General features: G+C 26.9%; 1 protein-coding gene and 1 long non-coding RNA gene across 2 annotated transcripts; both read left to right on the forward strand.

Moving 5' to 3' along the window:
• Nucleotides 1-920: 920 nt before the first annotated feature.
• On the forward strand, nucleotides 921-5290 carry LOC118646607. Its single transcript, XR_004964120.1, has 2 exons — nucleotides 921-1953; nucleotides 3790-5290. It is a non-coding gene; the product is annotated as an uncharacterized LOC118646607 (long non-coding RNA).
• Nucleotides 5291-9025: 3735 nt separating this feature from the next.
• Nucleotides 9026-11681, forward strand: LOC118646592 (zinc finger protein 429-like). Its single transcript, XM_036289791.1, has 2 exons — nucleotides 9026-9419; nucleotides 10275-11681. The coding sequence occupies exons 1-2, from the start codon at nucleotides 9137-9139 to the stop codon at nucleotides 10526-10528; spliced, it is 537 nt and encodes a 178-aa protein (XP_036145684.1). The 5' UTR covers nucleotides 9026-9136; the 3' UTR covers nucleotides 10529-11681.
• The last annotated feature ends 232 nt before the right edge of the window (nucleotides 11682-11913 follow it).

Consider the following 11913-nt stretch of genomic DNA (forward strand, 5'->3'; position numbering starts at 1 on the left):
CCATTAACTTTATATCATTCTTTTATTTTTTGTTTTTTATTTTGTTTTTTGTAATTCCATTTATTGCATTATACTTAAATACGGACCTAGGCGTATATATAAGTGTACTTACAGATTTAGGTTTATAAACCAAAGAATATTAATTACAAATTAGACGTGACAGTGAAAATGGTGTGATATAATTTTTAATTTTTTAAATAATTTACAGAAACTGCATTTGTTTTGCTTGCACATCAGATTTGTTTTACGTTTCCTGAACAGGTAACAATATATTATTAGGATATTAACTTCCAATTAATATAATGACATTAGTGCAGTTAAGTACTTACAAGAAAGGACTGTGTATGTAAAGAATTTTTTATAATAATGTATTTTTTATAATAATTTTTTTATAATAAAATAATAGAACTTTTAATAATGTAATGAATTTAGTACAACTAAATAAATTTCAAGTCACAGTTACTCTTACATTGTTTTTTAGTTTTAGAGTGCCCTTTTCTGGAATGGTAGTTTAAGATTATTTGTATAATTTTGTTAACGTCTTCACTAATAGCAATAACGCTATTGCGTATTTTAGCTAATGATGAAGGACACGCTGTCAGTAATTGGTATTTTGTTACAGATAATAATTCTTCCTGCGTTTGGCTTCCTGCGGTTTCACTGGCAAACGCTCGGTGGTCCCGACTTCGTAATCACGGATCAAGTTTCCGCAAAAAATTCCGCTGTCCCAACAACTGCGGTAGTTGCTTCACACACCGCGGTTCCCTGACGAGACATTTGCGTTACGAGTGCCAACAGGAACCGCGTTTTAAGTGTCCGGTCTGCGATTTTCGTTCAAAATGGTCATCCGATGTTTACAAGCATGTACGCAAGAAGCACCAAGGTAGTGCTGTGCGTTGTATCGATGTCGGCGGAAATTGAAGGAACGAATCTCTCCAGTCCTTATGTATTGCGTGTAAGAAATTGCATTCTGTGCATGTTCAATGATTGCCAATTAAATAAATATTTTGCAAAACAGCGAAATGTTTATCCTGCTTTATCGTGTTATTATATTATTTTTTTACAAAAAGTTTCATGTATGTACATATTAGAAATGTATGAATCGAGGTTTTTTTGGGGCCGAATTTAATTGAATCGAATTATTAAACCACAACTTTTGATTAAACTTAACCTAATTTGAACAATAATTATTGTTATTAAACTAATATACTAATTATTGTTCAATTTTAAAACAAAGCTAATCAAATTACTATGTAAAGTAATATTAATTAATATGAAATAATCTTATATAATATAAAATTATTTGATTCGTAATCGAATAGTTTGCACATTTCTAATATGCTAACATATGTCATATTTTTTACTTTTTAATATATTTCTGCAATAATAGATTTTTAAAATAATATTAATTTGCAACATTATTTTATTTGGCTCTTTTTTTTCGGTTATAATTTCAATTTTCTTCCACAATATTTAAGAGTTTTTAAGCAAATTAGGGAAAAATATAATAATAATTGCGAGTACCATGTATTAAAATTTTCAAATCAATTAATCATTTGTAGTATCGTGACATAATTGAAACAAATTTGTACGTAAAATGGTATTCCGCTATTGTACCTGCTGTAATTTTCATTATTTTTGCTCTAATTATATTTTTGTACTATGAAAATTGTATATGAAAATATCAATATTTTGTAATGCGATTAATGACAGATATTTTTTTTAGTACATTTATGTATATTTTTTTAATTTGTAACGAAAAAACAGTTTTAGTATGACAAGCTTTCTGAAATATTAATGATTCTTCTTGTTTCAGTTATTCCAAGGTAATACAAGATTTCACTCTTCAATATACATAAATATACTTGTAAATATACTTGTATACTAATATTTTAATATTTGTGTCTAATCTAGGTAAATGAATTACCACCTCTGAGCTAAGAAGTAAAAAAGGTTTATACATTTATATATTTTTTGTATAATGTGTTATTAAATGCGTTATTGTATCTATGTAACATTGAAAATAACGTAATACAATTATGTTTGAAAAAATTTGCATAGAAATTGCATTTTTGTTTTGCTTGCATATCAGGTCTGTTTGCAACTGCTGAACAGTTAGTGATATATTGTTGAAAATCAACTTTTAACTATTATAATGGTATAAAAGTTAAATACTTACAAAGAAGGATTGTTTATGCAAAAAATATTTTTTTTGTATTCTTAAAATTTTTATAATGAATTATCAAATTTTGTGATAATGTAAAAAATTTGATGTAACTAAATAAATTTCAAGTGATGATTATTTCTACAATGTTTTTTTTTATTTTAGGTTGTTCTTTTTTGGAATGATAGTTATAGATCATGTGTATAATTTTATAAAAGTGTCTGGCTAATTGTAGCTAATTGTAGTAACGCTAGTGGCGTTTATTGGTTAGGTTATAACCCAATAAATGACATGCCGTTAATAATTGGTGTTTAGTTAAGCCTTGCTACATCCGATTTTTACGGCTCTCGCAAGAATACTGTCGCCAGTTTAAGTACCGTATCCATTTAGCTTTGCGTAAAAAACTTCTTTGTTCAAACAATTGGGAGCGTCCCTTCGGATCGGAACTTTAAATTCACGATGAAGCTATCTGTGCTATGAATGTCATTATCTCCCATTTCTAATGTGTTTAATCTGTAATGATTATCATTCTCTTTCCAGTATTTGTTAGCACGTGCTTAAACGGTATATAAAAAAAGACGCGCATATTTTATGAAGTTGTTTTGTTTCTGTTTACGAAACTTTACTCGGACACATTCTCTCATGCAATATTTTGCATTAATATTTTACACGGAGAGAATTTTCTCTTAAAAATTACCCTGAAAATCGTGGTAATTGTGAGACAATGTAAACTTTGAGGAATTTTAATATACTTTTGAGAAAATATACTAAAATTTACTAAAATGTACTAAAATTTTAATAAAATTTGATAAAGTTTTAGTAAAATTTGTTAGAAGTATAGTAAAATTTACAAAATTTTGCCAAATTTTATTAAAATTTTAGTAAATTTTGCTAAAAGTATAGTAAAATTTTTCAAGGTTTACGTTGTCTCACAATTACCACAATGTTCAGAATAACTTTTAAGAGAAAATTGTCTTCGTGTAGTAATAGATTATTACCAAAGAAGTAAATTGTTTTTTACTATTAACTTTATATTACTTTTGTATTTTTATTTTGTTTTTTGTAATTCCATTTATTGTATTATACTTAAATACGAACTTAGGCGTATATATAAGTATACTTACAGATTTAGGTTTATAAACCAATGAATATTAATTACAAATTAGACGTGACAGTGAAAATGATGTGATATAATTTTTATTTTTTAAATAATTTATAGAAACTGCATTTGTTTTGCTTGCACATCAGATTTGTATTAGGTTTCCTGAACGGGTAACAATATATCATTAGGATATTAACTTCCAATTAATTAATATAATAACATTAATCAAGTTAAGTACCTACAAGGAAGGACTGTGTATATTAAGAATTTTTTTGTATTTTTTATAATAAATTTTTTATAATAAAGTAATAAAACTTTTGATAATGTAATGAATTCAGTGTAACTAAATAAATATCAAGTCACAGTTACTCTTGCATTGTTTTTTAGTTTTATAGTGCTCTTTCCTGGAATGATAGTTTAAGATTTTTTGTATAATTTTGTTAACGTCTTCATTAATAGCAAACGCTATTGCGCATTTTAGCTAATGATGAACACGCTATCAGTAATTGGTATTCTGTTACAGATTATTCTTCCCTTGTTTGGTTTCCTCCGGTTTCACTGGTAAATGCTCCATTGCCCCGTCGTAATCGCAAATCAAGATTTACCCACATGTTCCCCTGTCCCAACAATTGCGGGAGTGTCTATCCACGTCGCCGTTCCCTGATGAGACATTTGCGTCGCAGCCTGTGCCAGCCTCCGTGTTTCTACACTGAGAAAAATAATAATTGATTCAACAAAACGGACTGTCAACAAAAGATATACTTAATACAATAATATTTGCTGTTATTGCAAGTGCAATAACGTTGATTGGATTATGTATTTATATTGCAATGCCATATATTGTTGTATTGAATTATTGAATTTTTCAAAACAGCGAAATGTTCATCATGCTTCATCGTCCTGTTACATTATTCTTTTGCAAATAAATTTTTATGTTATGTACATATTAGATGTGTGTGAATCAAATTTTTTAGGGAATTAAATTTAATTGAATTGAATTATTAAACCACAACTTTGGATTAAACTTGTCCTAATTTGAACAATTATTGTTATTCAACTAAAATACTAATTATTGTTTAATTTTGAAACAAAGGTAATGAACAAATTATGTAAAGTAATATATATATTAATTAATATGAAGTAATTTTATATAATATAAAATTTGATTCGTATTTGAATAGTTTGCACATTTCTAATATCCTAATGTATATTATATTTTTTATCTTTTAATATTTTTCTGCAATAATAGATTTTTAAAATTAATATTAATTTGCAATATTATTTTAATCGGATCTTTTTTTTTATTATAATTTTAATTTTCTTTTACAATATTTAAGAGCTTTTAAGCAAGTTATGGAAAATCTAATGATAATTACGACTACTGTGTATAAAAGTTTTCAAATTAGTTAATTTTGCGTAATGTCGTCTTGAGGTAATTCAAACGAATTTGTACGTAAAATGATATTCCGCTATTGTATCTGCTTTAATTTTCGTTATTTTTTACTCTAATTATATATTTGAACTATGAAAATATCAATATTTTGTAATGTGATTAACGATAGATTTTTTTGTACACTTTATACATTTTCTTAATTTGTAACGAGAAATCACAGTTCTGATATGACAAATTTTTCGAAGTATTACTGAAATTAATAATTCTTGTTTCAGTTATTCGAAGGTAATGCGAGATTTCACTATTCAATATACATAAATATATTTGTAGATATACTTGTATACTAATATTTTAATATTTGTGTCCAATCTAGGTAAATGAATTACCACTTCTGAGCTAAGAAGTAAAAAAGGTTTTTTTCTGAGTTCTAATTTTTTTATTATTTTATGTATTTTATATATTATTATATTTTTTGCATAATGTGTTATTAAATGCGTTATCGTATCTATGTAACAGTGAAACTAGTGTAACACAGTTAAATTGTAAAAAATTTGCATAGAATTTACATTTTTGTTTTGTTTGCATGTCAGGTTTGTTTAAAATTGAACGAATAATGATATATCGTTGAAAATCTATTTTTAGCTATTATAACTATACAAGTAAATATTTATAAGAAAGGATTGTTTATGCGAATAATATGTTTTTATATTCTTTATAATAGAATAATAAAGTTTTGTGAAAATGTAAAGAATTTGATGTAATCGAATAAATTTTAAATGATAGTTATTTCTACATTGTTTTTTAATTTAGGTTGTTTTTTTTTAAATAATAGTTAAACATCATTTGTATAATTTTGTTAAAATGTCTGCCCTAATTGCAATGATGCTGTTGCGTTTCTTGGCTAGTTCATAAGCCGATAAACGACATGCCGTCAATAATTAGTGTTTAGTTAAGTTTTGCTATGTTTGACTTTCACAGTTCTCGCAGGAATACTGTTGCCAATTTAAGCACTGTATCCATTTAGCTATGCGTAAAAAATTTGTTTGTTCACGAAATTGTAGGCGTTTATTCGGTACTTTAAATTCCATGATCAAGCATCTGCGCTATGAATGCCATTTTCTGCCATTTCTAATGTGTTCATTCTATAATGATTATCGTTCGAGACCGATTTCCAGTATTTATTAGCAATTGTTTAAACGACATATAAAAAAGACGCGCATATTTAATAACAAGTTGTTTCTGTCTGCAAAATTTTGCTCGAGCACATTTTCTCATGCAATATCTTGCATCAATATTTTAATAATAGATTATTACCAAAGAAGAAAATTGTTTTTTTACTATTAAGTTTATGTTACTTTTTTATTTTATGTTTTTTAATTTGTTTTTGCATTTGTTGCATTATACTTAAATACGACGTAGGCGTATATATAAGTATACTAAACAATATTAATTACCAATTAGACCTGACAATGAAATTGGTGTAATATAACTTTTATATTTTTTAAATAATTTACAGAAACTGGATTTGTTTTACTTGCACATCAGATTTGTTTTACGTTTCGTGAACAGGTAACAATATATCATTAGGATATTAACTTCCAATTAATGTAATGACATTAATCAAGTTAAGTATCTACAAGAAAGGACTGTTTATGTAAAGAATTTTTTTGTATTTTTATAATGAATTTTTTGTAATAAAATAATAGAACTTTTAAAATGCAATGAATTCAGCGTAACTAAATAAATTTCAAGTTATTCTTACATTGTTTTTTAGTTTTAGAGTGTCCTTTTCTGGAATTGTAGTTTAAAATTTTTTGTATAATTTTGTTAATGTCTTCATTAAAAGCAATAATGCTATTGCGTACTTTAGCTAATAATGGACACCCCGTCAGTAATTGGTATTCTGTTACAGGTAATAATTCTTTCTGCGTTTGGCTTCCTGCGGTTTCACCGGCAAACGTTCAACTTCGAAATCAAAATGGACTAAATTTCCGCAAAAAATTTCGCTGTCCCAACAACTGCGGGAGCTGCTTTACACATCGAGGTTCCCTGACGAGGCATTTGCGTTACGAGTGCCAACAGGAACCGCGTTTCAAGTGTCCGGTCTGCGATTTTCGCTCAAAATTGTGTTTTAATGTCTATAGCCATGTACGCAAAAAGCACCAAGGTAGCGCTGTGCGTTGTATCGATACTGGCAGAAATTAAAGGGACGAATCTTTTCAGTTTTTATATACCGCGTGTAAGGAATTGCATTTTGTGCATATTCAATTATTGCCAGTTAAATAAATATTTTGCAAAACAGCGAAATGTTTATCCTGCTTCATCGTCCTATTACATTATTTTTTTCCAAAAAAGTTTTTATGTTATGTATATATTAGAATCAAGGTTTTTTGGAACCGAATTTAATCGAATCGAATTATTAAACCACAACTTTTAATTATACTTAACCTAATTTGCATAGTAATCATTGTTATTAAACTAATATACTAATGTCCAATTTTTTAACAAAGATAATGAACAAATTACTATGTAAAGTAATATTAATTAATATGAAGTAATCTTACATGATATAAAATCATTTGCTTTGTATTCGAATAGTTTGCACATTTCTAGTATGCTAATATGCATTATATTTTTTACTTTTTAATATATTTTTACAATAATAGATTTTTAAAATTAATATTATTTTACAACATTATTTTAATTGGTTTTTTTCTCGATTATAATTCTAATTTTTTTTTACAATATTTAAGATCTTTTAAGTAAATTATGGAAAATCTAATAATAATTGCGGGGACTGTGTAATAAAATTTTTAAATCAATTTATCTTGCGTAATGTTGTTTTGATGTTCAAACGAATTTGTACGTAAAATGATATTCTGTTATTGTATCTGCTGTAATTTTCGTTATTTTTTACTCTAATTATATTTTTGAATTATGAAAATATCAATATTTTCTAATGCAATTAATGGTAGATGTTTTTTTTAGTACACGTATATATTTTTTTAATTTGTAACGAAAACGCATAATTTCGATATGACAAACTTTCTGAAATATTACTGAAATGAATTTTTTTGTTTCAGTTATTTCAAGCTAGTGCAATATCTCACTATTTAATATACATAAATATACTTGTGTAGTAATATTTTAATATTTGTGTCTAAATTAGATAAATGAATTACCATCTCTGAGCTAAGAAGTAAAAAAGGTTTTTTTTTTAATTCTAATTTTCCATTATTTTATGTATTTTATTATTTTATTTTGTTTATTTATAATGTTATTAAATGCGTTATCATGTCTGTGTAACAGTGAAAATAGTGTAATACAATTATATTTAAAAAAAATTACATGGAAATTGAATTTTTGTTTCGTTTGCTTATCAAGTTTGTTTACAATTTATTGGATAATGATATATCGTTGAAAAGCGACTTTCAGTTATTATAATGGTACTATACAAGTTAAATACTTACAAGGAAGGATTGCTTATGCGAAGAATATTTTTTGTATTTTTTATAATAAATTTTCTATAATAAATTTTTTATAATAGATTAATAATAAAGTTTGCGATAATGTAAACTATTTGATGTAACCGAATAAATTTCAAGTGATGGTTATTTCTACAATATTTTTCTATTTTAAGTTTTTTTTTATTGATATTTAAAGATCATGTGTACAATTTTGTTAAAATGTCTGTATTAATTGCAATGACGCTATTGCGTTTTTTGGCTAGTTTATAAGTCGATAAACAATATATCGTCGATAATTGGTGTTCAGTTACGGACATTAAGCCTTGATACTGTCCGTGCGAAATAATAACTTATTTTGTTTGTAAACAGTTTTATTGATAACTCGCGAACAAACTTAAAGGATTTTTTGCACGTCTGCGGATTTCGGATGACATCCAGAGATCTTCAGTCATTTTCGAGCTATGTTCAAATTTCTTTTAGCGATGATTTTTTTGTCTCAACTGACAAAAACGATCAATAATATTAATTTTCTTCAAAACAGTTGGTTTTAGCTCGCGTACGCAACATGCGCAAAGCTCACATGCGTAATAATATAATAATATAGTTAATATTATTAATTAATATTATTGTGAGTTTAACATTAATTGTATGATATGTGATCATGATTTGATTGTATTCATACACTTGATCGTATTCATACACTTTGCATGTTTTTAATATATTTAATATATTTTTGGAATAATAAATTTTTTAAATTAATATTAATTTATAATATTATTTTATCATCGGCTCTTCTTTTTTTTTATTACAATTCTAATGTCTTTTTGTAATATTAAAAAAAGTCTAACTAAATTAGGAATAAATATAATAATAATATTTATCACCAAGTTAGATGAATTAATTATCTTTAAGAAGTAAACTGGTTTTTTAATTCTAATATTTTATATTTATATTAGATTTTTAATTTTGTTTTTTTGTAATGCCATTTATTACATTATGCGTATTGGCTGATGATAATCATGAATAATTGGTTTTTTGTTACAGATATTAGGTTAAAACCTTGCTTCGTTAAACTTTTGCTGCCAAGCAATCGATTCTATGATCAAGCATCAAATTTCCGCAAAAAATTCCGCTGTTCCAACAACTGCGGGAGTTCCTTCACACATCGCGGTTCCCTGACGAGACATTTGCGTTATGAGTGTCAACGGAGTCCACGGTTCAAGTGTCCAAACTGCAATTTGCTCTCAAAACGGTGCTCCGATATCTACAAGCATATACGCGTGAAGCACCGAGGTAGCCCCGTATGTTCTATCGATATCTGCAAAAAGCAACGAATCTTTCCTCAATCTTAGAGTTTTTGTGTATCGCACGTAGAAAATTACGCATAAGAGATTTTAAGCAAATTAGGAATAAATCTAATAATAATTAAGAGTTAAGAACATTTAATTTTAAGAATATTTCAATAAATTGTATTTTTAAATTTTGAAATCGTTTAATGATGCGTAATGTTTTAGTATAATTAAAATAAATTTGTATCTAAACAATGATTGAATGATGTTTTGCTATTATGTCTGCTGTAATTTCTTATTATATTTTATTGTAATATTATATTTTTAAGTCATAAGAATAATCATGTGTTTTAATGCGCTTTATTTTATAGATGTCTTTTTTACTAGAGTTTTTTGTATATTTTCTCAATTTATAACGAAAAGTTACATATAGTTTTAATATGACAAATTTTCTGAAATATTACTGAAGCTAATAATTTCTTTTCTTTTAGTTATATCAAAACAATGTTACTCTCTCTAAATCTCTTAAAGTGAATAATTATTCCAAAATTGCACAAACTTAATAATTCAAAACATTGTCTAAGCTAAATTTTCATGTTTTTTTATTTTACGAGATTTAGAGAACACAAAATTTTACTTTTTTATATATGTATTTGTACATGCAAACTTACATGTAATGTTTTTATATTTCTGATTAAATTAGATAAATAAAAAATTATTTCTAAATATCTTTTAAAAACTGTTATTTACTACTTTCTGTTGTTACACAATTAAATACGATGAAAAAATCAGCGCAAATATCAAAGTCGAAGTTTTCGTACTTTATTGACCATGCATTTCTTGTTTGCGTCTTTTTCAGATAATGAGGTGTGTCTAATGCAGTCCTACGACTGTGTCGCCATTACGGAAAAGTACCCGTGTCCGAAGTGCAATCGTATCTTCGAAAAGAAGGGCAGCCTGAGTAGTCATCTATTGTACGCCTGCGGAATAGAACCGCGATTCCAGTGCCCATATTGCGATTTCCGCTCAAAATGGTCCTTTGATGTCTACAAGCACGTGCGTAGGAAACATCAAGACACCGCCGTACGTTGTATTGACATCAGCAGAAATTGAAGACACGAACTTTCTCAGAAAAAGTTTTTCTAACCATAAATGCTCTTGCGTCTATCACATAGAAGATTACATCGTGTACAATATTTAATTATTGTCAATTTAGTAAAAAATTTGCAGCGAAATACTCACCTGTCTTATCACGCTATGTATTATGCCTTAAAAAAAAGGTTTCCTTTGTTGTTAAACATGGGCGTATCTAGAATTTTTTTCTTGGAGAGAAAGAGGAAATTATCAATTGTATTAACATATGAACAATAATTTTTTGTATTAATGAATTACTTTTTTTAGTATAAACAGAGCTTAGAATTCGATTATATTACTAATAATTTCTCTTGTTTTAGTTACATCAAGACAATGCTACATTTTACTATTTAGTATATTATACATTTGTGTATAAAAAATATACTTCTAATATTTTGTCACTTGTGAATAAATTTGATAAATAAATCATCTTTGAGCTAAGTATTTTTTTTTAATGGTTATTTGTTATTTCTTGTTGCTGTATGATTAAATGTGAACACATCAAAGCAAATATCTTACTGACATACGTTTTTTGTTTGCATTTTTTTTCAGGAAACCAGATGTATCTAGTGGCGAAATTGCAGCCTTACAACTTTATCTCCAATAAGGAAAAGTATCCGTGCCCGAAATGTGATCGTATCTTTGAGAAGAAGGGCAGTTTGAATAGACATTTGTTGTATGCCTGCGGCAAGAAACCGCGATTCAAATGCCCCTATTGTGGATATTGTTGCAACTTACGTAGTAATGTCTACAGACACGTACGCAACAGTCACAAGAGGAACGAGGTGTTTACGATGGACATCGTCAGGAATTGTGTCATGAAGCCGCACTGATTGTTTTATGTTTAATTATTGTTTATCAACGACTCATTAATAGATCTCTCTACAACTCTGAGTTATAAACAAGACTGGAAATATTTTACGTTTTTATGTACCTGATAGTAGGTCGTGATGATGACGCTAAATATACACTTTATGGAAAGTGTTTTTAGAACGCAAATACTTCAAAAATACTGCATTATAAAATTATTAAATTTTTTTTATTTTAAAATTTGATTATATATCACAATTGTACGCCTGTCTTTTACTGCAAGTATTATTTTTTGAAATAAAATACTTTGTTTTTACATTTATAACATTGTCCTAATCATTTGTCTCTTTTGCGCATTACAAACTTATTATTTTTTAGAATAAATAAATTATTATGTTTTTTTAATTAGGAATTGTAATATTGCTGAAATATTCTAGACTTTATTATTTTCTAGTATGTTAAGAGTTTTATTCCATATATATACATATATACATATATGTTTTTGCCATTTACAGCGATTGTAAAAGAATATAAATTATTAAGAGGATCTTACT

Source organism: Monomorium pharaonis, chromosome 7 (assembly GCF_013373865.1).
Source record: "Monomorium pharaonis isolate MP-MQ-018 chromosome 7, ASM1337386v2, whole genome shotgun sequence".
Classification (NCBI taxonomy): domain Eukaryota; kingdom Metazoa; phylum Arthropoda; class Insecta; order Hymenoptera; family Formicidae; genus Monomorium; species Monomorium pharaonis.